This window comes from Falco punctatus (assembly GCF_963210335.1).
Source record: "Falco punctatus genome assembly, chromosome: 6".
Taxonomy (NCBI): domain Eukaryota; kingdom Metazoa; phylum Chordata; class Aves; order Falconiformes; family Falconidae; genus Falco; species Falco punctatus.
The window spans coordinates 35,167,456-35,194,425 of NC_137585.1; the positions used below are offsets into that span (position 1 = coordinate 35,167,456).

Consider the following 26,970-nt stretch of genomic DNA (forward strand, 5'->3'; position numbering starts at 1 on the left):
CTCTTCCCCGCCTTTCCCACAGCCTTGTGCAGTGCTGGATGGGTCACATAAGTTTCTCTATTCAAGGCAGCCTGGTTGCTAGTGAGCACAACACTGTATCCTGGAGAGCAAAAGGCACATGGTGTAACCCAGCAGCCTGGAGCTAAATGATGGCTCTGCTTTGCTTACATTTAATCGATTCCTTCCGTGTCGTACCAAGTGTTCTGCTACAGGTCTACATTGCCTGTCATGTGCTTGCACCCACTCTCCAACTGATTCATTATTTTATCCCTGAGAGAATCACGTGCAGGCTGCAGGTCATACATACCTCCAAAGTCTTCTCTGGAGTTCCTGTGTCAGCTCATCCTCCTCTGTTCAATACCCCGGGAGTGCTGCACAGGCCTGTGTTGGGTCCCTGGCAGACATACAGAGAATGTTGCTGGGTGAGCATCTAATCACCTGTCAGGAGCAATTTCAAGCTCCTTATTCTCTCAGTTGCATGGCTTCTGTAACGAGGCTTTGTATCATACAGGCCTTCAGCTGACTCTTTCAGTGACTATAGTGCTGGGACATTCAAACAACTCTATCAATGCACTACAGCCAGGCACCCAAATATTACCAGGTCCCAGGTTTTAAGACATGCTATTTCAAATCTGGGGCCAGCACCAAAATAATCCTGCTAATTTCAGAGGCCAAAAAAAACTTTTAAAGCTCAAATATCCAGTGTCTCATTGACTATTTCAGGATGGTGTTTGTGACCATTTTGAACTTCTTTGCAGGCATCAGCATACTAAAATCATATTGCTCTACTTTTCCTCTTTCCATACTGACCTGACTTGGGTAGCATGTCACTTGGGGTCTGTGTGCCCAGGCTGTCCAGAGAGCAGAGGCATTTCCCCCACTAAATGCTTTCTTCTGGAGGTGACATAGTCAAAGGTAAGCAATATGCTGTGGTCCACTGATTGCTTTGCTGGTGTTGCTTTCCCCAGGAAATGCAAGAAGCCTGGGAGCCAAGACTGCACAGTTTACAAGCCAGGCTGTCATTATCTAATGTCCCCAGGGGGTATGAAAAGGTTGATTGCCAGAAGAGCTCTCAAGGCATTGCAAACCCTGTACCTGAGAGTCCTCACGCTGGACATTTCTCCACTTCCATGCAGCTTCACTGCCTCTCTCCTGCCGGGGCGTGTGCTGGCCGGCTGCCTGTGGCAGGGGAGGGGTGGCAGCGCCCTGCTACAGCCACAGGTTGTGTGTGCCCCATCGAGGGACTGAACAACAGGAAAAGGGGAGCAAATCTCATATATTGAGTACGTGCAACCAGGCAGGGCTCTGAGAAAACTGAAGGGCAGGCAGGCAGCAAGGTGACAACCAGAAGGACCCGGATCTGAACCAGTTGTCCGCCTTACTTCCCAGAGCTGGCACAGCTTTGCAGGCTTCTCCCCAGGAAGAAACCAAAGTGGTAGCACGTATCTGAACTGCTTCCAGAGTCAGTAGCCACTCTGTGAAAGCCACGGCCTGGCTGTCAGGCAGGATGACTTTTACTGCAGGTTAGGGGTGCAGTGTTGGTGGTGAGTGCCGGTCCTCTCAGAGCCTGCCTTCCCTCGAGAGTAAACGCTTCCACGCCAGAGCCCCAGCTCTGACCCACGGCACTGCCCGGGGAGCCAGCCCCAGCCCCGGCTGCAGCCCCAGCCCCGGCTGCAGCCCCAGCCCCGGCTGCAGCCCCAGCCCCAGCCCAGCCCCGGCCCCAGCCCAGCCCCGGCCCCGGCCCCGGCCCCGGCCCCGGCCCCAGCCCCAGCCCCGGCCCCAGCCCCGGCCCCAGCCCAGCCCCAACCCCGGCCCCGGCCCCGGCCCCGGCCCCGGCCCCGGCCCCAGCTCAGCCCCGGCCACGGCCCCGGCCCCAGCTCAGCCCCAGCCCCGGCCCCGGCTCAGCCCCGGCCCCAGCCCCGGCCCCAGCCCCGGCCCAGCCCCAGCCCGGCCCCATCTCGGCCCCGGCCCCGGCCCAGCCCCAGCCCAGCCCGCTATGTCACGGCAGCGCCGGAGCTGGAGGCAGCGCTGGGCCAGCGCGGGGAGCCGGTGCCGGTGCCGGTGCCGGCGGGGCTGCCACCTCGCTTTCATCTCTAGGTGGTGCTCTGAGGCCGGGCAACGGCCGGGCTGTTCCGGTGCGCGCCGTGCCGCTCAGCCGCCCTGCGCTGCGTCCTGCCGGCGGGGACACGCCGGGGCTGGGGAAGGCAGGGCCCCCGCTCTGCTGACCGCGGCAGGAGGAGAAGCATCTGTAGCCCTTCCTAGAACTGGCTACCGCCTCAGGTCCTCCTGGTGTGACAGCCCCCGGCCGTGGGATACCGTGCCACGGGCAGCTGCGTCGACAGACTGCCTCCCCTGCCTCCCCATCCCTCTGCTGTCCCCCTTTAGCTGCCCCAGGGGGGCTGCCCCAGCCGGCCCTACACCACCCCATGCTCTCAGCATCCCGGCCGGCTGCCTTCCCTTCTCTCCCCCGCCTGCGCAGCCAGCAATAGTCTGTCCCGGCTCTGCGGATTTAGCACAGGGCCAGAGCCTGCGGGGTTTTCCGATAGTGGCACTCCATTAGGTCCCAGCTCTTACCATGGGCAATGGCAAAAGTCCCATTGACTTCACGGGGCCAAGAGCAAGCCTTTAATGGCCTGGGAAGGTGAGGCTTTTTTTTCCCTGGGTTTTCTTTTTCGTGACGTTGAAAACCATGGCCACTTTATATTGTCTGTCCAAAAGCTAGGAGAGCTCTCAGGCTCTCCTGCAAAGGTGAAGAAGGGCTGCTAAAGCTCAAAATAGCAGAGGAGTCATTTTGCTGCTCAGAGGCAATGAGCCTGCATGCAACTGCTGGGGCAGTGCCATATGCCTTGCTCCGCTCCTGGGCAAAACCTGGACAAAATGGAGCTGGTTGAAAAGGAACGCATTTGTTCAGCAGCAGGGACATTTATTTTCAACACCATTTCCTGATCATGGAAATCCAAACCCATTTTCTCCCTGTTTGAAATTATTGTTGTGTTTCTTGAAATTATTTTTAGTTGCAGTGTGTATCAAAATGTTTTGCTGAGCAAGTTTTGGGTGAGTTGAAAGGTGCCAATGACAGTTTCTTTTCAAAAGGGTTGTCCAAAAGTGTCACCAAAAATAAAATATGAAACAAGTTTCTCAAGTGTCATTTAAAACAACAACAATATTCATTTGAAAGCTGGCAAGACTGACAGCAGCGTAGTTGTCATGGGGTGGAGGATCTGAACCATTGCCTGGATCTTATTCATAGGGAAAAAGTCCTTCCTCTCCCCATTATCTTTCTGGTATTTGAATAGTTTTCAATAATGAGCCAAACAAGAAGTTCAGAAGTAGGACAGGAAAGAAATATAGGTTGTGGGCAGATAAAGAAGCAGAAGCAGTGTCTTCCTCCTGAAAAGCAAGCTGCCAGCCCCTTGGGATTAGGGGGAGGTCTTGGGAAAACAGCCCCTCCATCAGACCCTGGAGGAAGGACGAGCCCAGGGCCGTCGTGCCCTGGTGTGCAATAGAGGTGTCTTCTTGGAGAGCACAGGCCTAGACGGTGTCACCGACCTGAAAGGTGATGTTCCACATATTGTATGCAAAAGCCAAAATAGCAGTTGTGGTTACAGTTGCGAATGGCTTGGAGAGCTGATTTGCAGATTGCTTAAAAATGTCCAGTCTTCTTTATAGCAAACAGCCTTCCAAGGTGGATTCTCCTGGTGGTCTTTCACAGGCTGCATAAAGGAGTCCCCGGCATACAACCAGAGGCACTTACTGAGATAGATGCTGCCGTCACATGGCATTTGTGCGCATGTCATTGGGTGTTTATGGGATGAAGTTGTGGTGTAGGATGGGTTATGCCCCCATGTGTGGCATATGCATGTAGGTACATGCAGTGGGTACTTGGGCACGAATACCCTGTAATTTGAGCATACAGAAGTACCTTGCAGAAGGATGTGTGTACCGCTGTGTATCAGCAAAGCCTGTGGGCATGCGTGCAGCTTGCAGAGGCAGGAGAGCACTTTTTATTAGGAGGAGTGACTGCACCGGGCAGTCAGATGGACTGTGTGTACCCAAGGAACATGCCATTTTGGTAACATAAGCACAGATGCAGGAGGAGCAGCTGATGGACAGAGGTTTACCCCTCACCTCTGTTCTCCCACACTCTGGCTGTTCCTCTCCTCCCCTCTGCCCTGTCTCCTCAGCCTCTCCTCACCTGGGTCCTCCTCAGCTCTCTCCCCTCTCTAACGATGTGACAGTGTTGCCAGCTTTCTCCCAGTTTTATTGGGAACAGCAGGGGTTTAGCTGGGTTTTCCTCAGTGCCTTGGTGTCTTTTCCACCATGTTGCCAAACATGACATGAAAAGGGCCAGCAGGCTGAAGCATATGGAGTGGGCTGGGATACCAGCATGGCCGCGTGACGCTTCTTCCCTTAACCTCATTGCAACCTTTTTCCAATTTTCCCCCCAAGGGCCCCACCAGCTGAAGCAAGGGGTGGCAGTGCTGGCCTGTGTGCCACCTCAACACCCCAGCTGTGCTCGCCCATGGCCCTAGTGTATTTCAGCTGCCCCATACTTGCCTGGCTTTGCTGGGCACTCTCTCCTTGGAGGTGAGCCTTCCAAGAGCTAACAGGCTGTGGGCACTTCACCCCCACCAAGCACTGCCATCCACCTCTGAGGGATGCTGTACTTCAGTGGGAGCGTACCCAGCCACGCGGGTTCCCCCCTGTCCTGGAGGCCACCACCCCAGCCTGTGTCCTGGATGCCCGTGTCCTCGCACACAGAGTCCTCTCTCGGTCCATTAGTTTGTTTCCACTGCCATGGCCAGTGGCAGGCACCCGGCAGTGAAAGCTGTATTAAAAGCCAGGTCAATACCAGCCCCTGCTTATTCCCTCTGGGGGAAAATAAATAAATAACAAAAGGAGGGAGGGACTTCATTAATTAGCAGTGGGGAGGAGAGGTGGGACAGGGACACACGTGGAAAAATGAGGCTGTGTATCAAGTCATACATGGGAAAAGCCAGGAGACACCAGGACTCATGAGCTCCTGTCCCCAGTCTGTACCTGAGGGGAGGAGAGGGAGGTGTCAGGAGTGATGCCTTTCCTTTCTCCCCCCACCCTCCCCTGATGCTCTGCTCCTCAGCTGTCACCTGTTTGCTCTTCTCTCATCCTCTCATCAGCTCCTCTTCCCCTCTTGACAAGGCTTCCCAAAAGTGTCAGATCACTGCTTGGGCACAGACCAAACCTGTGCAGGGCAGCTGTCCCCCCACAGAACCTATGTGCTGTGACAAGAAATGGCCGTGTCTGGGTCTAGACCAGTCTTGTTAGTCTATCCCCACTTTTTCGCAAATGCACTCCCTTATTACCTCATTTTCTCTTCTTTTTCGCTTCCTCCTCCTCCGCCCGCCTGCTGTGCCTGCTTCTTCCTCTCACTCCTGCTATTTCCTTCCTTCCCCTTCTGCTTCTTCTCCGCTTCCTCTTGCTTCTTGAACCAATTCCAAATTGATACTGAGATGCTGTTTTTCTGCTTTGTAGATCAGGGGTTGGGTGGGACATCATTTCTTCAGCCATTCCCTCCACAGCACAACTGTTGGATGCCCTGAGCAGCTTCCTGAGCTACCTGTTTGTCTTCCTGTCCTTGTACCATCTACAGTTTTCAAGGAGTAATTCTGCTGCTCCTAAAGGAAAAGGCTCATCAGGTTTTTGTGTCTTCTGTGAAATGACAGCCAAGTGATGTTACGGGTTTAGCTCTGGTTGATGTCCTCCCTCATTTCCCTTAGTTCTTACTTGCCTCTAGAAAAAAAGGAGGCTTAGGGTTTTTTGGTTTTGGAGGGGTTTTTGAGCCTTATATCTAGAGCAATGTCTTACACATCTTTGTCTCTTCATCAAGCGTATTTATAACCCTTCCCTGAGCAAAACTCTTGTTATCTCCAGACCGAGCGGGATTGTTTGATCCAGGTAATTTTAGAGCAAATGTTTCCCTCCCTACCTACATTCTGTATGATCTTCTCCCTGAGCAAACTCTGTGAGCTTCTTATTTTAGGTCTTTACCAGAGAGGCCTAGAACAAGGGAGTGCTCTTGGTGGAGCTCCTGGGCACCAACACCATACAAACAGCAAACACCAGCACTAGTAACTGTCGTTGGTTTCTATACCTTGGGATCTCTCCTTTGCTTCCACACCTCCCCCTGGATATTAGACTTTATTAAAAATAAATAGTTACAAATTCAGTTTTACAGCTGATGGCAGCAGGGAGAAGAATGGAGGAGGTGAAAGGAGCAAGTTGAGGGTCTGCTGTCCAGTCAGGTCACTTGTCTGTCATCCTGGCCACACTGTGCCAGGGAGCAGTCTGAGTGTGCAAGCACAGGGCCCTGCCTCCTCTGCCAGGAATCTCAGGAGAGGAGCAGGGTGTATTTTTCATGAAGACTGGGAGAACTGGGTCTGAGTCCGTGGAGCTGAGCTGCTTCTGGAGACGACATATGCCAAAAGCCCAGGAGAATGCTGAGTAGGCTATGCGGAGTGTCCTTGTCTCCTAGCTTGGCATTTGCAGTGGAAGAATATGGATTTCAGTTCTCGTTCTGTTTTATATACAAAGAAAGAGTCATGTGCAACAAGAAATAAACATGCAAGTAAACCCCTTCCTTAAGATCCTTCCCCACTCCCTCCAGGAGTCCCGATCTCTCCCATCCATCCTCATCTGGTCAGGTCTTGGGCATTGCTTCTCTCCTAGTGATGGTCATGACTCTGGACAGCCACGGGGCCTACCCATGTCGAGAGGGGACAGAAAGTCTGCTGTTGTCTCCGCAGCAGAAACACTTGCTGCGGGTCCCAGCCTGCCCGTTGAGGGCAGGGACTCCTGTCACCTCTCCAGAGATGAGAAACCAGGCGTGCTGCTCTCCTGTCTCCGGGCGGGAAGGGGGTCCTAGCACAAGCTGCACATACAGGAGGAGTGGTGTACCCTCACTCCTTTTCCAGGCAGTATGACTTCATGGGGAAGGGAGTATATCAGAGCAGCTCCAGGCCTTGATGTACGCAGGGGCTGAGAGGCAGTCACAGGAGGCATTTTTTGGTGGGCAAGGGACTTATCCAGCTACATATGGGTGCAGAACAGAGAAGGAGATGGTGGGTGACAGGTGTGGAATGGGGAGGCTGGAGGGGTTAGATGGCCGACTCCCTGCGGTATGAGATTGCATCTAGGGGCAGAGTTGCCTGGAGCCGCTCCAGGTCCAGGTGGCTTCCAAAATCCATCATCTGGATGACACCTGCCTCCTCCTTCGTGTTGCCCCCTAACACCACACCCACTTCATCATCATCTTCATCTTCATCTTGACTGACAAGAGCCAGCTCATTCTCGTAGCAGAAGGCACTAGGAGGTGGAGGAGAAGGTAGGATAGTCATCTTGCTTTCTTGCAGCTCCCGGGCTGAGCAGCAAGGCGTGCCAGCTACCTCGTAGGTCTTGTGAAAGCGTGAATAATCCACTTTGTAGTGGTTCTTCTCCTCAAACACAACTGGTTCAAAACGATGACCCCAAAGGATTTCACTAGCAAGGTAAGAGCTTCGTGCCTGTGTGGTCATGGCTGTGGCTTCCACCATCCCCTCCAGGATAACAACAATCTCAAAGTTCTCTGTCTCCAGCTCCTCCTTGCCAATCCCGTAGAGTGGGCTCTCCTCATCAATCTCATGAACGATAATAATGGGTGAGACCAAAAATATACGATCAAGGCCCACGTCGTAGCCCACATTTAGGTCCCGCTGGTCCAGGGGGAGGTATTCCCCTTCCTCCGTCATGTAGGGCTTGATAAGCTGGGCTCGGACATGGGCCTCTACGATGTGGCTCCTCCTCAGGTTGCCCACCCGCCACATGAGGCACAGTTTGCCATCCCGCACAGAGATGACTGCATGGTGACTGAAGAGGAGGGTCTGGGCCCGCTTCTTGGGCCTTGCCATCTTGGCCATGATAGTGCCAATCATGAAGGAGTCAATAACACAGCCCACGATGGACTGGACCACAACTGCCATGATAGCCAGTGGGCACTCCTCAGTCACACAGCGGAAGCCATACCCAATGGTTGTCTGTGTCTCCACTGAGAAAAGAAAAGCCCCTAGGAAGCTGTTCACATGCATGATGCAGGGCTTGAGGAGAGAGGGACCACCTCCCACTGCCGGTGTACTGAGGTCACCATGGAAGAAAGCAATGCACCAGAAAAGGAACCCAAAGAAGAGCCAGGAGACCAGGAAGGCAGCAGAGAAGATCATAAGCATGTACCGCCAGCGCGTGTCCACACAGGTGGTGAAGATGTCAGCCATGTAGCGCTGAGACTTGTTGCTCAGGTTGGCAAAGTAGACGTTGCACTGGCCGTTCTTCTTCACAAAACGGTTGCGGTGCTTCCTTCGTGGGGCATGGCCCTTCCCATTCCGGCTGTGCCCATTCATGCTGCCCAGTGCAGAAACCTTGTGCCCATCCTCTTCAGTCGAGACGATGCTGTATCTGGAAGAGAAGAAACAGGCACTTCCAGCAGAAATACATGAATAATAACAACTACTGAGACAGCAAGGGCAGGAGACACATGGGTGGCTCATGGGGCTATGGTAGCATGGTGTTAACTATCACAACAGTATGGTTCCCTGGTTATTGCACCATGGTGCCACCCTGACCAAATTGGTGGAGCTTGGGTGCAATATTTGCTGAGTCTTACTGCCAGGAGGTTGTATCTAGCAAAGTCCTGGCAGGGCAGCAAAGCAGGAGAAGTTTGTTGTGCTGTGCTACCTTTTAGACTTTGTGGTGAGGAGGGATCCAAGGTTTCAAAGCCTGACAGCAGCTGGGCCAGCTGGAAAGCCTGGGAGCAAACACTGGCATTCTGGCCACATTTTGGCCCTAACATTATATAAGGCTGGGAGTTTCTGTTTTCTCCTCTGCTTTCCTCACTGATTTCATGGTGTGCTGGTGACAATGTTTATACACTTCCTGTGCTCAGGACAATTCTGTTGCCACAGCAACACATGTGGCTCCTGCATCCAAAGCCAAAGGTGTAATTTGGAGATCAACAGCCAAAGTGCTGGCAGATTTCCTGGCAGAAGCTCCACACACACTTTCTGGGAGACATTTGCCCCTCCAGCTCTCCTCCCTCACAGGCAACACTGCCGCTGCCCCTCATGTACTGCTGGGACAGTTGCAGATACTCCTTAAAGATGCAACGGCAGAAGATGCTCTAACTACCGAGGAAATCAAGCCAGCGCACAAACCCACCAAAACCACTCTGCCCTTGTGGTCATCAAGCCACAGCCTCCCAGGAGACCCCTCAGGCTGGCAGTGTCTCTCCCACCCCGTAATGTTGACAAGTCAGCTGGAGCCCTCCAACACAGGCTCCGTAACCCCCATCCTCGTCTCACAGTGAGGGAAGCATTGGTGGCTGGAGTTGTGATTCCTGGAGACGTGGGGCTTCTGCAGTGCTGCTGGAATCTGTAATTTCTGGTCCTGCACCATACAGCACTTTGCTTCTCTATGATACTCCTCTAAGCACTGCCCCCACGTATGGCATGTTTGGGACTGGAGAAGGAGAGAGGAGCCATACCTTTGAGCAGGAAAGCCCCTGGCAGGTAATTTGAGAAAAATATACAAAGGGCAGGCTGAAAGGCCAGATGAGGAGGACCAGGCCACCTGGGGCATCAGCAGTCCTTGAGAGGAGGATTACTCACCGGTTGACTCGGACGCTGCCCATGGCTCGCTGTATCATCAGGTGTCAGGGGGCTGCGGGAGCTGGGAGGGCACGGGATCTCATGCAGCAGCACTCACATGGGACTGGGCAGCTCCGGGTTTCACCTCTGGCGAGCTGGGACCCATGCTGCCATTGTGATTGCTCCTGGGCACGCGCCTTGCAGAGAAGGATGAAGCAAAACCCAGTCAGAGCCTCCCTTGACAGCAGCCGTCTCAGTCCCAGAGCAGGGGCTGCAGGGCTCCCGGCCTTTTGCTCGGGAGAGGTCTGGAGGTGTCCGTGGGGCACCGCGCCGCAGCCTGGCTCGGGCAGGTGAGGAGCTGACAGACACAGAGTGGGTTGCACGACCTGCAGCCCCCGCGCTCCCCAGCATCTACTGCTGGGAGAGGTGCAGGGCCAGCCCGTCCCTGCTCACCAGATCAAGGGCACAACGGCTGAGCAGCTTGCAGGGCCCTTGCCCTGAGCCATTATATTAATATAGCTTACACCAGGACAAGAGCTCAGCCGGGCTAAATACCTTGCACACAAGGACTAACAAAGCACAGACATGCACAGCAGCCCTCAAGGGTCTTCATCAGCCCAGCCTGACCCAGAGGAGACTTATTTCCAGGGGGTGCAGAACACCCCACTGTTTTGAAGAGAAGAAAAGCTATCAGTAGAGCCAAAAAGGAGAACTGGTGGAAAGGAAGGGCTTAGGGATAGCCAAGGAGAAGCTGGTTAGAGCAAACAAACCTTGCGATGTGCGCTGTGTACAGCATCCAAGGAGCGGCTCAGCAGCAGAGCCCTGGGGAGGATGTCCAGCAGATGTTACGTCCTGACCCGGTCCTCCCCAAACTGAAGAATGGGGAAACTGAAGACTCAAGAGCCAACCTATCCTGCCTGCCCAGAGCTGCTGGGAAGTGAAATGCAGTGAGGGGGTAATGACTCACAGATTAGGAAGGGCTTTGTACACCCATGCTAATCCTGCACTGTAACCTTTGGATTACAGCAGCCAGCGCAGAGCGCAGGATGCAGACAAAGCCAGCTAGTTTACTTCCCCCCGGCCTCACTGATGAGCAACCAGTGGTTGCCATACCTGGGACAAATCCAAGGATTTTGGGGACAAATCCAAGGTTTAGAGCTGCTTGCAAGTGGTCATGCACGGACAGGAGAGAGAAACACCAAGTGATGTTGTCTGGGATGGAAAAGCTGGTGAGATCCATCCTTGTCTCATCATCAGTGTTGCAGAACAGGGCTTCATGTGGCTAAGCGTGACCACCACCAGCTTTCCTCAGCTAGGAGCACAGATGAGAAAGCAGCAAGTAAGTAGCTCCAGACATCACCTCTGATGCGCAAGCACTGCTGCTGTCATGTCTGGGATGGAGGTTAAACAGCAGTCTCTCCTTCAGAAACCAAGCTTACTGAAGCAGTTTAAGCTCTGTGGCAACACAAATACGGTTGTTCAGACCAAGGATATTGTGGGACCAGGAGAAGGTAGCAACCTTGTAGTCCGCAACTCACCATATAGATGTAAAAGTGAACAGCTGCCCAAAAATTCCCACCAGTAAAAAGCACTTAAGCACAGAACTGTGCCAGCACCCACCCTCCTCCTCAACTGCCCTACAGCATCCAAACCTTTAAGGAGGGTCAGTTTGGCCAGATACAGGAAATTATGATGTGCATCTGGGTAAACCTAGAGCAGAAACTGGGGTTAGTAACATAAGTTCATCAGAAATGTTGAGGGATGACTAGACGCTGAAGAAAGGTCGCTTCACGCCCACAGATGGTCCTGCTAGGATAAAGCTGAGACATACCTTCAGTGATTACATGGTGAGTTTGGACTGCAGGATGCCACAGGTCTTTAAGAGGTGAGAAAGGCAGGCAGGTATACCTGTCCATGCTGGCTCCAGCCAGGAGAGGAAGGGCATCCTCTCCAACTGGTACCTTCTTTAGTTAGCCTGGACAAGCCAAGCTCATCCTTGGCCAGCACTGACACTGATAGCAGAGGAAAGTCACTACCACAGCTCACATGTACGGGTACTTCACAACTTCTTAAAGGCTTCTGACCACCGCCCCCTTTCCCCAGCTGCAGGAACTGGTGCACAATTTCTAGAGGCTTTGAATTTCTGACCCAGGTACTGGCCAGCTTCAAAAGAAGAGGAAGGAGGACCTGAAGAGCTTCTGCTCACTGAAATCATGTGCAGCAGCACCTGGATCTCTGCTACACACCTTCCCCACCTCACTGAGAAGGGGCAAAGGAAGCAGACGAAATGCAAGGGCTTTGCTTATCTCTGGTTCTGGGTGGTACAGCCGTGGGAAGGGATGGATACGCTGTTTAAGAGTGCTGCATCCTATGCTGCTGTGCTTCCTCCTGGCTCCCACACGGGACCTCAAGTCAGCCAGAGCTGTGGCACACACAGCCTCCTGCGCAGAGCCCACCATGGCTGGACCTTGCAGCTAAGAACATGGGGAAGGTTTGCTGCTGGGTCCACAGGGCCAGAACAGAGCATCGGCAGCTAATACTACATCACTACCTGCAATTTGTGCATAATCACAAGAAAAGTATTTCCATGAAGAGAAAAGGCTACAAATCTGAACGCACACATTCGATCATGTGAGAGCAAAAGGGTTTAGTATAGGATGTAGTGGGAGATCCGTGGTCTTGGTCCACACACCCATCCGTAGGACCCACACAGAACTGAGTTCATCGCTCTTTTTCTGCTTCAGCTTTGGAAATTTTGCCAATAGATTTAAGGACCTCAGCAACAAAATGCAGCAACTCCACTCCAGAGGCAGGCTGTCTGATAGACAAGTTTGGGCCAGCTATGATCTCGTGGAGGTTCTGCAAGGCAAAGTTTGTGTTGTGCTTCACTGCCCCCAGGTCAGTTGTTTGGCCCATTCGCCATCTTGGAGCTCTCCAGCTCTCCCTGGAGAATAGAGATCTCCTGCTTCAGTTCTCCACGTTGCTTTCTGCCACCAGAGCCTGCTCGGTCATTAGCTGGAGACTCCACTCAGTCTACTAGACAAAGGATTGTAGCTTTTGGGCTTCCCTCTCCTCTTTGGCCAGGCTGGCCTTCAACTGCCTCTCCAGCCTCTGCTCCACATGCTCCTAACCATCTTCCTGAGCACGCTGTTCTCCTTGAGCACATTTCAGGTCAGCTGCAGTGACAGGGACTCCCTGTCCCCAGTGGCCTCCTTGTGCATCATGTGGGGCTCTGCTTCCCTGGTGTGCTCTGGGTACCCCAGAGAAGGGCCACTGGCGTGGGCTTCTGAGGTAGAGGCATCCGTCCCAAAGTGTGTGCCCACACTATGCTAGAAAGAGTCATAGGAGCCACATGGTGCCTTACTGGCAGTTTGGAGAACTTGCAACCTTTGATGCACAGGAAGGCGTCAGGTCCAGCTGTGGTCCTTATCTTTGGACAAGCTTCCAGGCATTTCTGTCTCTTTGTAGAATGGTTCCTGAAAATTCTGAACTTTCTCCTCCGAGATCCAGTGCATGCTTGGGCAACCTCTTGGCATAATTCTGGTTTTTACTCTTTCACCATCTAAGAGTGCCTGGGATTTAGGGAAAATGGGATGGATTCCCCTAGATCCTCCACCCGAGTGTCACTCGAGCTGTCATAGTTCTTGCACTGGGGTAGAGGATATGCTGAGTGGCAGAGATAGCTGGATTCATCATCATTATAATTGTCATCATCATCTTCCAAGCCCTGAGATACTGGGCAGACTCCCTCCATTGTCCCAGAAGTGCCAAGCAGCCATGACACTTTTCAGGTTTTTGGGCTGCAGCAAGTGGGAGGATCCAGATTATCCTCCTGGAGCCTGGGTCATGCAGGCAGGTAATACTGACAAGCAGCCTGCCGACTTCTATTGCCTCAGTGACACTCATGAGGGAAGAGGCAGACACTGAAATCCCCCCATTTAGATCACGAGGGTGTTCGGGAGGGAGCAGAGGACCAGGCATCTCTGTGTCTTTGCTATGGGAAGAACAGGAATCATCAGGGTCTGTGATGTCATCCTGTGACTTCACTGCCTGCTGTGAGGTCATGACCAGGGGAGAGGAACCGATCAATTGCAAAAGTGCTTTTTTGGCAGCAGGAGGATAAGCTGGATCTTTGTGGCTGCAGAGCCAACACCAGCTCAGGGGTGCTGCCAGTGGGCAGGGAGGAGCTCATGAAGCCACGTGAGACCTCCAGCATGCAGGAGGGACAAGGACCAGCTGGCCCTAGGCAGGCAGCATGGGGCAGAGGGGACAACCCTGCCCCACAGGCTGCCGAGATATCTCCAGCAGCAAGGTCAAGCTGCCTGCTGGCGTTTTGGTGCCAGGGCTCACCCTGGGCAGAGGCAGGAGACGTCACCAGTGCTTTGGCCAGAGGCATTGCCCCAAGTCGTCTGGCCATCGAGGGGTCCATGCTGTGGTGCTGCTGATCTGATTCATCCCCTGCTGCCAGCTGGTGCAGGGAAGTGTTAGTAATACCAAGCACCACAAGCTCAGAATGGCACGAGCCAGGAGACGAACGAAAATAAACCCACTTACCACTTCCACCCCAACACACCCCCACAGCGCGCAGTGCCACCATGGGAAAGACAGACAGGCAGGCGAGAAGCCCTAGGCTGGGGACTGCCATTGCATTGGGTCAGCATTCACATTAGCCCCCTGGAGATGTCACACTGGGATGTGATGTAGCCACTGTCCCTCCTCAGTAGCTGGTGGTCCAGAGCCACCACCGACGTTCCTGCCTGCAAAAATGGATGCCAGCAGCTTGGCAAGGTCAGGAGCGGTGCCAAGAGCCCAAACCCTATGGAAACTCAGTTCAAACAGCTGTGAAATTGTCTCCTTGCTACCTGAAAACCTGAAACACAAATGGGATGAAGGGGGAAGGCCCAAACAGACAGCTGCCTGTCACATGGATGAGGGGGAGGAAAGCCTGGTCGAGGACAGAGATGTGAATCCCGGAGTATGCCCGAGGACCTTCTTGGAACCTGGCTCTGCCTCCTGGAACCCACATGTGGAGGGAGAATCTGGGGGGTCAGTGGTGACTCCTGGGGAGTGGGATGGCACCATGCTGGTGGGTGCAGCATGGGGCACTCTGGGAGATGCTAGGCAGGAGACGGGTTCGGAAAGATGCTTCTCCATCCCTCTGCTGCCATGTCCTGAGCATACATGAACACCCATGTATTTCATGGCCTGAAGAAGCCCCCCAGTGCTTTGGGAAGCTGCTGCAGCGTGGACATCACAGCCGCTGTCTTGCATCACTGAAGGTGTCAGCCAGGTGGGTCTCCAGAGGCTAACAGCCACCTCCAGCCCTGCAGCCTGGGCTGCCTTTCCCTCCTTCCCAACTGCTTTCCCCCTCCTGCGCCCTAGACTGAGTGATGCCAGGACACTGCTGCCGTGCTGCAGTCATCCCTGCCTTCCCAAGTGACACTGCGCTCCAGCAGCACAAGCCCTTGCACCAGCCCACGCTGCCACCCTGGCACTGCTCTGACCCTGAGCAGATGCGTGGGGCCAGGCTGCCGCTGTCGCTTTCCGAGGGATCTGTGGGCTAATAATGTCAGGGCACGTGGTGCTGATGCAATGCCTCCATTGCTCCATCCTCAGTACACGGTGCAGTGCCTCGCACATCCCAGGCTTTCTCCAGTCTCTGCCAAGGCAGATCATAGATTGTCAATCCTTTAAATTTGCAGTGGAAGAATCTGATGAAACAGAACAGAAAAGTCCACACTGAAGCACTCCCCCACTTCTCTTTTTATAACAACCGTATCTGGTGCTCTGGGATGTACACCGTGAACGACAACGATGGAAAAATCCCAGGGTATTTTTACACTCTTAGTCTTTGCTTTATCTGGAGTTGTCTGGCAAATGCTTCCCTCCTGTCTGTGGTCAATACCGAAGCCGCTGGCTGTGCTGTGCTTCTTGCCTTTATTCTTCTTACCAGCTGCGTAGCACCGCCTGGTTTTGAGATCAGCGTCCACAGACCCATCCTGCTGGCTCGGGCATGGTGACAACACAGCAGACGTCTTCTCACCTCTTGCGAATTCAGGGTGGAAACACCTGCAGCAGAAAGAGGACCCCTTTGGCTTTTTGCGGAGCCTTGCAGACCCATGGCATTCGTTTTGTCCTCTCCATCCTCTTTGTAGCTCTTTCTCTTCTCCTCTTCCTCACAAACATTCCCGGGGTTCATGCTGGGGCTTGTAGGGCAGCTTGGTGCTGTGGGGCTGTCTTGTCACAAGAGGCAATGGCTGAGCTCTCACTCCTCCACGCTGGCAGGGCTGGGTGCTAGGCGCTGTACGAGCACACGCGAAGGCACAGTCACCATGCAGGAGAGTTTTACCATATTAAAAAGGCAAGTGACATATGGAAGGTGAGGGGAGGAAGCTGTAATCAACTCTATACCATTTTTATATACACACTTCTGCCTTTTCGTTCAATAATTATAAATAGATTGAGTAAGTGCCAACAGTCCCCATCTGCCCCGCAAGGCATGATCCGCTGACCAGTTTCTCTCTCCAAATGAGGATTTTATTAACGTGCCTCTGCCCGGTTTATATTTTGGGGTGGAGTGAGAAGGGGGATTTTTTTCCCCCCTGTGAAGCTCTGGAGACTGGGGATGGGTAATATCAAAACAAAACAAAATGATTTGAAGTTAAACCATCTCAGTGTGTGACTCAGAGCTATTCATAGCTCCCTGAAGCCAGCTGCAGCAACGGAGCCAGAAGGATTCTGCCCGTATTATTATTCCAATTACCATCTGAATTAAAAGTTTGAGCACTGATCAGCCCACATACTGACGGGAGGGGGAGAGAAGAAAGCAAAGAGAGAAGGAGAGAAAGAGAGAGAGGGAGAAAAACCAGATAAAAATGGGATCCACACAAAGTTCCCCAGGATGGCAACGTCGGGAAGTGGCATGGAAAGGTGACAGCATCACCTCCTGCCTGCTCCGGCACCAGCCGGGCAACCCCTGCTCTGGCTGCACCATCTGGGTGACAGTACCGCAAGAGTGGCCACCCGCTCCCCAGGATCCCGGCCAGCAGCTGGGGTACCTCATGGCAGGGCTGGTGGGACTGGCACGGATGCTCACCCACTCTCCTCTGGCCAAAATGGAGCTGGGGGAACAAGTGACAGGGGCTGAGGAGCAGCTGAGCCGGAACGTAAGGAGAGGACATTGCTGGGGTGGTGGCTGTGGAGAAGTCCGTGCTTTTTCTTGTCAGGTGAGGTAGGTGTGTGTTATTCTTTGTGGCTGGCATCACAGGGAAAATTAAATGTTCAAAAGGCCCCTGGCCTTGCTTGGGTGGTGGTCTTGGCCAAAAAGGAGCTGGACTTTTGTGGCAGCCAGGGCGCAGACCACGTCCCACCAGCTCCCAAGGAAGCACTGGCCCTGACACACGCCCCAGCAGCCATCCTGCCAAAACTGTGGCCTAGACCCTGAAGGGCTGGTGCAAAACCCACAAGACCTGAAAAGTAGAAGACGCTGGGGTGTCCCCAAGGTCCCCGTGTCCTAGGCAGCTGTGATGCACTCAGGTCACCTCCTCCAGCTTCCCAGCACGACTTCATCAGCAAAAAGAACATCTCCGCTAACCCCCCTACACCAGGAGGTCCCTTTGCTGAGCACCCTGCCCTGTGGGAGCCTTGCCGAAAGGCCATTCCCAGCAGCGTCCCCACGCTTCAGCGTCTCTCCAGCACAGAGCTCCTCCTGAGCCTGTGCCAGCCTGGCCAGGAGGGCTGCCCGTGTGGGGCCTCTCAGCGGCTTCTGGCGAGTCGGGAACAAGGATCATTATCAACACACAGGAACAGGGGGGCAAGGGTGGCTAACATCATCTGCCTGTCCACGGCAGTTGCGCTCCTGACAGGGCAGGAACAGTCTGCTGGTGCCTCTATAAAGCACCCAGCAAGGCAGGCGCCTGCAAATGGGTTGTGTATGATGATAACAACAGCGACAGCAGCAAAGGGTGAGCAATACTCAGGGAAAAGCCTGCTCTGCACCAAACCCCCAGCCAAGAGAGGCTACAGCTGCTGCTCTACACCCGGCTGCTGCACGAGCTTCCAGCATGGCCTGGCTGCTCAGCACTAGTCCATCGGCAATAGGGGAAAAAAAAATTTCCCCCAAAGCCCCTTGTCACTACTCTAAAAAGGAGCCCAGTGGAGCCACCAGCCTCCCGAGGGCATCCCAGCTTCGCCCCTTTCAGGTATGCCTGCTAGGCACCAGAAACAGCAGAGGGAGCATCCCAGGTAAGCTGCAAAATTGCACTCCTGAGGAGAGCAGATCAACTATTTCACTACAAGTCTGCTGACTTGTATTGCTGTAGCTTGCTCAGTCTGGTTAAAAAAATGCATCTGAAAGATGTCAAGCCCTAGTGCTTCCTGCTGCCTGTGGTATGGGAGGACCGTCCCCCTCTCCTTCCCCTGTCCCCGGGCTCTGCAACTTGGCCGGGGCTGCCCGTGCAGATGGGCTCAGGCACAGGGGGAGAGCAGTGTGAAGTGGGACATGGCAGCTGCATTTGCGCACTGCTACACCTGCAATATCCCCCCTGCTGTCATTATGAGTTGCTGTTGTACCCCTGCTCGTCTGGGCTGCGGCGCTTGCCCCTGCTGGTGCCCTGCCTGCTCACCTGCCTCTCGCCTGCTGGCACTCAGCGCTGCCCACAGCTGCTCTCTGGTTGCCTTCACCCAGACACAAGGCTCTTTTTGTGTGATGGGAGCGATGGGGGCAGGGGGAGGAGAAGAATTCTAGGGCCAATGGGTCTAGTCCTATGGCAGGCACCACCTCTATGTAATGCCATTGAACTTTGTGGAGGGGTGAAGCGCCGGCCTGTCCAGCCTCTGGGATCCCTGGTGCTCTTCAGCCTATGCACTCGCTATGCTGCTGGCAGGGCCACTCTGTACAGCTCTCATGGGGCTATAGGACTGGTTTGCTCTTCTCTACAGCAGAGTCACTTTTGACATCCTTTTTCTATAAGACTCTTTCAGCTGACCCCTCTGCATCAGTACCCAAGCAGGCTGCCAGCAAATGCCATGGCCCAGCGCAGAAAGGCAGCAGGAGAGAGGAGAAGGGAGAGCAAAGATGAAGGCAGGAGAGGGAGAACAGGCAATGGAGGTGCAGGCTGGATGAGACTGGCAGCTCATTGCACCGGTGCTGGCACCACTTGCCTGGGAGAAAGGAAGGGAGGGAGGGAGGGAGGGAGGGAAGGTGGGAAGAAGGGAGGCAGGAAAGGTGTTAGGGTCTTTTCTCCGAGCCTTTCACAGGGGACAGAGTGGGGGATGCTGACTCCCTCATTTTCACACAGCACCAGGCTCCCTCTGAAGTGTTTCGGGAGAAATGTTGCCATAGAAATAAAACAGCCGTCCAGATTGAGAGGGGCAAGCCCGCCACCATGGTGGCAGGGGCTGGCACAGGCACAGGCAGAGTGCTGGCAGGAGCCCCCAGCCGATGGCATGGGGCCGTGCCAGGCTGGAGGGTACCTTGTCCTCCATCCTCCACTCCCTCATCTCCAGCGAGAGCAGCGGTGGTGCTGGCGTGCCAGCATGGCTGGCGCTAGCCCCAGGTGGCACCTCCTCCCCACATACACTAGTGGGTGAATGCCAAAACTGCCCCTGCAGGCAAGCTGTCTGCCACCAGGCTCCCAAGGGGATAGGCATGGGGGTGCACGGGTCTCTGGGGCAGTCAGGACAGGGTCACACTGCAGCCAGCTCCCATCCCTCATCTGCCCAGGCCACAGCACCACCTTCACTGCTGGAGAATAAACCTAAGAGGTCTGAAAGCAAGAACCAGCTCAAAGGCAGCCCCTGCCCATCCCGAGTCCTCACTGTGGGAGGATCAGCATGTCCCACGATCAGGGGCTTCAAGACCAACTGTACTCAGTAAAGCCACCTTGTCTGGGGAGGAAAACCAATGCCAATGCCTCCGGGGGCTCCATCTGAGGTCCCTCCACCCTGATGAGGGGCACAGGAGCAGCGCCATCGAGGAACATGAATTTAGCCTGACACGGTTTCGCAGTGCTGCAAGGCAAGCACAGACAGCTTCACTCGGTCCTCACCATTCACAGAAAAACGAGCACCAGCGGGAGGCCGGGGAGCCACGCGTGTGAGTAAGGGATCGATCGCTAAGACAGAGCACCCATCTATTGATCTCCAGCTGTGCTGTCAGGTTAAGCCAACCCAGTCCAGTAACGAGACAGGACAGTGGGAACTTGCTGAGGGCAGATTGCAATTAACCACTCTGCTCTGCGTCTGCACTGATGTCAGCGTGCAGCAGTCGCAGGTATCTATCACCATGTCCTTTTCCCCCTCGCTGGCACCCTCCTGCTGGCAATAGCAACCCAAGAACACAGCTGACCCCAGGGTGGTGGCTGGCAACCAAGCGCGGGGTGGCTGAGTGGCCAGAGTGACCAGTGGGAGACCCATCCTGCCAGGTAACTCTGTCCTTCCTCAGCCACCTCCTCGCTCCCTGGCTTTCCTTACAAACTGCAGCGGGCAGCCGCGAGGGGCAAGGACCACTGGCAGTCCCCTGCCAGCACTGCACATCATGGTGCTCTGCCTTGGCATCGAGGAGGGGGAGAGATGGAAGAGAAGAAAGGTGGCAAAGAGGGAGCTCCACTTCCCTCCAGATCCGCTCTCCAGCTTTCTCCAGCTTATCCCGTTCATGGCCACCCTCACCATCCCTCCTCTTCCCCACCACCCCCATCCCCACCAGGCTCACTTTTCCCTCCTAGGACATGTATTCCCCCTGTGCTTATTATGTGGCTACAAACAGGGATGGCCACATGCCGGGGTGACTCAGGCATCTGTGGATGCCACTTCCAATGGTGAAAGGAGAGGAGAACGTCCCCAAGTCTTCAGCAAGATGTGGTCCCCATGCACCCCCCATCCCCTCCTGGGCTCTGGGCGACCCCAAGCCCTGGGTCCTTCTCCACACCTCCCACCTCCTGCAAACACCTGTTCCTGAGAAGCTGAGGAGGGCACAGAGCAGAGGCTGAAGGCAGTTAGTCTTGGAGCCATGTCACCTCCACCACATGTCTCCTATGTGTGCTGTCACCATCTGCCCTTTGCAGCACACACCCCGAAGGGAGGAAGGGGCGAAGGGAGAGGCCCCGGAGCCACCATTTGCTTTGCTACGGATGAAGTTAAGGATGGGTGGTGGAGATGAGAGACTCCAGGCTCTTGGCAGAGCAATTTGGTTGTCTCCAGGCAATTTTCCCAAGAAGGAGGGCATCAGGGGCTGAAGGTGGTACCAGGGATGTCCAAGGTGACCTGCCCGCACCACGCAAACCTACCCGCATGCTCCCACCCCAGAAGGGATGCTGGCCTTGCCAAAAGAGGGCAAAACCAGAGTTTCTATGGCATTCTGCTCATGGCTTCATCCTGAGCTCCTTCACCCAAACCCAGTATCCAGAAGGCCCTTTGCACTGTGCCTGTCTGGGAGACGTTGGATCACCACCAGCAGGATCAGCCACACTGAGACTAGAAGAGCTGGAAGGCAAGGGGGAGGGGGGCAGGTCTGGAGCCCGAAAAGCTCCACGGGCAGCAGGAGAGCCAACACAGCTGCTTCAGCCCCAGCTGCACCGAGGTGCTTGGAGAACAGATCTCCAGCGCCATTCTTCTCTGGGAACCGGCCAGGACCACTGCCCGTGTGGAGCAGGAGAAACAAAAGGTGAGCGAGACCCAGCCCCAGACAAGAAGGCACTAAGGAAACACAGAGAGCCGAAAAAACGAAGAAGTTACCTGCAAAGCGACCGAAGCCAGGGTGGCGAGGGGCAGGAGGGGAAGCTGGGGAGGTGTACGGGCAGGCACCCACCCCTGCCCCGTGGCCCGCGGCCACCCCGCTCGCCCTATTGCATACGCTGTGCCCACGGGCAACTTTATTATTCACTGGCACGCTCACATGAAGCCACGCATCTCTCTCTGAGTTATATTTATAGCTGTTCCTCGGAGCGAGCGCGGATGAAATGGTACCTTATTTTCCTAAGGAAAAGAACCCTTCCCGGTCTCACGCTGGTGAGGGGAGCAGCACCCCGGCACCGCCTCTTACCCGGGTCCTGCCGAGGGATGCTCCAGCCCTGCCGAGGCAACATCAGAGGAAGGGGAAAGCAGCCAGTTTCTCCATCTCACCATGAAATGTCTCAGCCGGACCGGAGGAAGGTCTCTCTGCAGCCCTCACTCGCCTCTGGCTTGGGGTTTTTTCCACCCGCTTCTCTCCCCCCCCCTCCCCCCCCCCCCCCCGCCCCCAAGAAGCTACTTCTCTGCCATGACCTGCTCCTCTCCTGACTCCTCTCCTGCCCACGCCAGCACTCTGCTCCTGCCTCTGTCTCTCCTCAGAATTTTTTGCTCCCAGGAGCGTCCATCCCACGGAGCACTGATGCGCCTTCGTGGCTCAGCGACGGGTTCAGATCTCCCCTCTCCTGCCTGGCTCCCTCCTTCCCTGGCGTTAATTGCCCGTGCCTCTCTCTGCCCCCCTGCTCTAGTCCCCAAATCCCCCCTCTCCCTTCCACTCTTCCTCCCTTTGCGCTCCACTCCCTCTCCCTGGCTGCCTCTCCCCCTCGCTGATTGCTATGCAGTCTGTAGCTGAGAAGTCAGTAACTCTGTGGTAGGATCCAACAGCTTTCCGCTACTTTAGCCCATCCTCGCGTGTGAGCTCAGAGCTGCGGAGCCACCATGGGGGAGATGACAGCACAACCATTGGCAGTGGCAAGGGGACGGCGCGGCTGCTGGGTGCCCCTGGGGAGGCAAATCCTTCCACTGGGCTGGCGCAAGGAGCTGAAATATCCATAGTGAGGGTTTTTTTTTTTCCCACCTGGATTTGGGGTGCTGGACTGACACCTTGCCCTGAGGAAGGACCAGGCTCTCCCAGCTTGTGCAGAGCATTTGCAGTGGGGCATCATCTCTCTGCATCCACAGCTCAGCCTCCCCACCCTGCAGTGCTGGGGCTGTCCTGCCAGGATAAACGATGCCAGGGACAGGAGCGCAGGCAAGGAGGGACCAGCTCTTGGTGCTCCAGGATGGTGAGCAGCCACCTGCCAGGAAACCTGTCTCAGAAACCTCTCCCTGGGTCTCCACGGCCAGCAGCATCTCAGGGGCTTGGAAGAGGTCACTTCTTGGTGGCAAGGCGAGGGACCAGGGGACCCTGCAGCAGTGAAGCCAGAGGCTTAAAAGAGCCCTGACCCCACAGGCAGTGGCTGTAGGCCATGGGCTCCTGGGGATGGCCCTGTGCCAGGCTGGTAGGGTCTATGGGTTTCCATCTTGGTGTCTCATCTGCCATCCCCAGCATTAAGGCCTGTGTTGGAAAGTAAAAAAAACATTTAAAAAACCACTTTTTGAGTGTGCCCTGGGCCCCAATCCTGCAACAATCATTACCCTCCCTCCCAAAATCATCCCAAGATCCCATGGCATATGAGCTGCCCCTGCCCCGCCCCCCCCCCCCCCGCAACACACTGTGGGGACCAGCATCCCTCCACTGGCATTGGCAAACATCACCGTAGTGGGCGCAGCCTGCTCTCACCTGGCAAAGCCACCCCAGGGGAAGCAGCGGGTATTTTTTAGTAGCTCTCCATGCAGATGAGCAGCTGCAAATGGAGAGGTTTGCTTTCCCAAAAGCCCTGTCCTCAGAGCCCATGGGGGTCCCAAGAGCTACCAGCTGGGAGCTGCACAGATGCCTCATGGCAAAACATGCTGGCCCTCTGGCACCATGACAGGCCTTTCCCCTTGGTGCAGTAAAGGGATGAAGATGCTGCTGTGACACCTTGCTCCTTCCTGGGGTAGGCAAAGACACCAGGCACCTGCACACTTCTGCAGCCACCTTGACTTCATGTTGGGTTTCACCCTGTCTGCCTTTTGCTCCCCATCGCCAGCTTTCCCTGGGCCCTTGCTGTGTTTCCCTCCACCTGGGCAGCAAGAGAATGAATAGCTGCACATTGTGCATGGCACCAGCACCCTGGCACAGCCTAGAGGCAGCAGGCACAGCCAGGGCCATCAGCAGGGACATGGGGACATTGCATCAAGGATGCCACCGGCCCCTCACTGTCTTTGTGCCCCCAGTATGCCATGCCCTGGCCGCCCCAAGCCCGCCAGCCCCGGCAGCGGGGTGGCTCACACTCACCACCCCCGCCCGTCTCCACCAGCACCGTCTTTAATAAGAAGCGTGGAATATTTTAGCACCTATGGAAAAGCCACCACAGACGGCGGTGGCAGCCGTTGCCAGGGAGACGCTCCCAAAAATAGCCCCACTCCGCCAACCTTTCCCGATGCTGCTGTGGGGATGAGGGAGGCAGAGGGATGGAGGGATGGATGGAGGGATGGAGAAAAGAAGGGAAAGAGAGATGGGAGGGTGGATGGAGAAATGTTTGGAGGAATGGATGGAGGGGTGGATGGAGGAATGGGTGGAGGGATGGAAGGATGGAGGGATAGATGGAGAGGGATGGAGAGGGATGGAGGGGGACATAGGAGCTCTTGGGAAGGTAACATCCTGCCTGGGGATGAAGACAAGAGCAACCCCCATCCCAGCAGCCCCTGTCTGAGCACCTACAGCCCCATTTTCCTGCAACACCAGCTAAGCCAGCCCAAACCCTCAAGCCCTCTCTGCACTGGGCAGGTATGACTTTTAGTCTTTAAACCAGACAACATTGTTTTGGTCTCCTTAGTACCTGCTGGGCTTCCTCTGCCATCCCCCTCTGACCATCTCACCTCTGTCCCCAGTGCTCCAGGACTGCCCCGGACGAGCTGTCCTGGTCGTAGGAGCAGAGGTGGTAAGAAATGGAGGTAGCCTGTGGTGCTCAACTCCACCACGTTTCCCAGCCCCTCCAGGAACACTGAATCACTTCCCTCTCTGGGGCTGCTCTGGGATGACTCTCCAGGGCTGCCCGGCCTCCCAGGGGGTCTGGATGGGGCCTGAGCCATAGCCTGCGGTGGTAATGGAGGGGGACCCCTGGCCAAGCACCTCCAGGGGCAAAAGCACAGAAGCCTTCCCGGTGGCAGGAAAGAAATGCTTTAGGGGGAAGGAGACGCCCTTTGCACCCCTTCTCAGGCCATCACCATCGCCTTCGCAGGGCAGGTGGGGGCAGGGAAGGGCACTCAGCGGAGCTGCTGCTGCTGCCTGGCCCAGTGGCTCTGCAGGAGAAGGAGCCTCCCAGGCCAGTGGAGGCAGAGGGAAACACAGAAATAGAACTAGAAGGGTGTGTGTGTGTGTATGTGTGTGATTAAAAGAAACCAAACAACCCCAAATTCTCATTTTTAATGCCAAATCCTAGCTTGCTTGCTTCCCTGTCACCCTGGCGACATTCCTTGCTGTCGCCATGGAAATGGGAGGCATGGAGAGAGCATCACCATGCGGGCCGTGGCAGCACCCGGCATTATTTTGGGAGGCAGGGAGACACCCGGTGCAAGGCGCTTCATGTTGTGGCAGGGAGGGAGGAGGGAAGGGTTATTTTTACTTGCTCCCACTTAGTGTGCCAGTTTTTCCTTCTCTAAGTGACTGAGTGCCCCTTGCCCTCCCAGAAGCTTTTCCATGACCCTCCCATGTGCCGCACAGGGGTGTCCCATGAGGACAACCCAGCCCCACCACTGTGTCCCAGCTGAGCTCAGTTGGTCTGCTCCCATGAAGTCTCTCTGACGGTCACCTCAGCTGGTGGTTCCTGGTGCCATAGCAGGAGATAATGCCATGGCTTGGGGCTCATCAGCTCTTCTTGGGAAGGCGCAAGATGAAGAGACCAAATTTTTGCTACCCACAATATTCTTACCTCTCCACAGGAGGCATCATCCCCTAGGTGGAACAAGAAGCTGCCAAGAGGAGCAGAGGGACAAGAGGATGATGAGGACTCTCAGATATTGCATCACAGGGGCTTGGAAGGGGATCTGTCAGAAGAAAGGACCCTAAATCTGTTCCTTCCCCCAAAACCTCCCATCTCTGCTCTATGGCTCAAACCTCTCTCTGCCCACCTGCAAAAGGACCTGGGATGCCAGGGACCAGCTGGGCCCACCGAGGCCGGGGCTTGGCTTTCACCAGCACCCGCATGGCCTTGCAGGGCCCTGCTGAAATCCCAGGTGGCTCCGCTCTGAGGGCTGGAACCTTGGTTTCAGCCAGCCCCTGCCCTGCCACTCCTTTGCCGATGCTCTCCTTTGGTCTAACCTGCTCCTCTCCCACCGCACCAACCTCCGCCTCAGTGCCCTGGCCAGGGCAGGCAGGGCCCCACCTGTTTTGCAAGGCTGAGCGGGTGTTTTCCAGCCTGGCCTGGGAACGCGGCTGGAAAAGCCCAGTGTGGCAGGTGCTGGAGTGGCAGAGGGGAAAACACAGCATCCAGCCTAACAAACGGGCAGGGAGGAAATGTATGCAAATGTATTCAGAAAGGAATCCGGTGATGCTAATAGACTTGTTAGTCCTCTCAGGAAGCACCAGGAATAATATTTTTACACTTTAATCATTAAGGATTTTACTCCAAGCGAGCCCGTAAAGACGGAGGGAGACGCGGAGGAGACGGCCACGAGTGACGGCGGGGGTCAGGCAGGGCAGCAGGCAGAGCCAGCCCGGGGGCTAGAGCAGGTGGGGTTATCCAACCCTGGAGTAACCAAATTAGACCAGTGGCCAGGTGTGATTTGCTCAGGGACAAGGTGACAAATTAGTACATCCATTTGGTTGTATTAAAGCTACTTTATATTAGCAATTGGATAATGAATGGCCCTGTCCCGACACGGAGGTCCCCCGCCGCAGCCATGAGACCTCCCTGCATAACTGCTGCTGCAGGGACAAGGTTTATCCCAACCAGGCTGGTCACCCAGGGCTGTTTCTGAATATATTAAAACTTTATAACCATCACTACTAAGCTCCTTTGTGTCAAATCTATAAAACCAGCAGCATCTATGTGCTTCTTTTGTCAACTCATGCATTATGTTGTTTGTAATCCTTTTGCAGTAATCCAGAGTTAATATTTTCAGCAAAGCTTCTTTCAAACCAGCTCTTGGAAGGATCTTTCCTTTCCTCCAGGGCTGGACTCTGGGATCTGTGCTGCTCCAGACAGGACCCCCAAAGGCAGGGGTGCCTGGTGGGGGGATGCCGGGGAACGGCTGCGGCTGCGTATGACCCGCTGTGGACACGGGGTGTGACATCCAGCCACAGTGGCCCGATAACTCGGATCTCCTCGCTTCTTCCTTTGCTCCAGGAAGCAAGGCGGAGCGCCTGGGAGAGGTGCTGGATGTGGGCCGGGGCCGGGAAGGGCAGAGGGCAGGAGGCGGCCGGCTGGGAGCAGGGCAGAGGTAGCGCATCCACGGGGAATGTCCCTGGGAAGCCGCCCTGCAGCAGCGCGCATCCCCGCGGCCAGAGGCC

At 55.2% G+C, this 26,970-nt stretch overlaps 1 protein-coding gene across 4 annotated transcripts; it reads right to left on the reverse strand.

Moving 5' to 3' along the window:
* Nucleotides 1–1,965: 1,965 nt before the first annotated feature.
* Nucleotides 1,966–26,489, reverse strand: KCNJ4 (potassium inwardly rectifying channel subfamily J member 4). Of its 4 annotated transcripts, none has more exons than XR_013929161.1 (3): nucleotides 10,421–12,358; nucleotides 5,343–9,847; nucleotides 1,966–5,258 (listed from the first exon to the last, which is right to left on the reverse strand). XR_013929161.1 is itself a non-coding variant. In XM_080393799.1 (3 exons), exons 2-3 carry the CDS (start codon nucleotides 9,707–9,709, stop codon nucleotides 7,134–7,136), a joined length of 1,368 nt encoding a protein of 455 aa, XP_080249925.1. In that variant the 5' UTR covers nucleotides 9,710–9,847; nucleotides 10,421–12,358; the 3' UTR covers nucleotides 1,966–7,133. The 4 variants fall into 4 exon arrangements, 3 of the variants coding, with proteins under 3 accessions (XP_080249925.1, XP_080249924.1, XP_080249923.1); XM_080393799.1 differs by having other exon boundaries at nucleotides 1,966–8,463; nucleotides 9,672–9,847; XM_080393798.1 differs by lacking the exon at nucleotides 10,421–12,358 and adding an exon at nucleotides 21,691–26,489 and having other exon boundaries at nucleotides 1,966–9,847.
* Nucleotides 26,490–26,970: the final 481 nt, after the last annotated feature.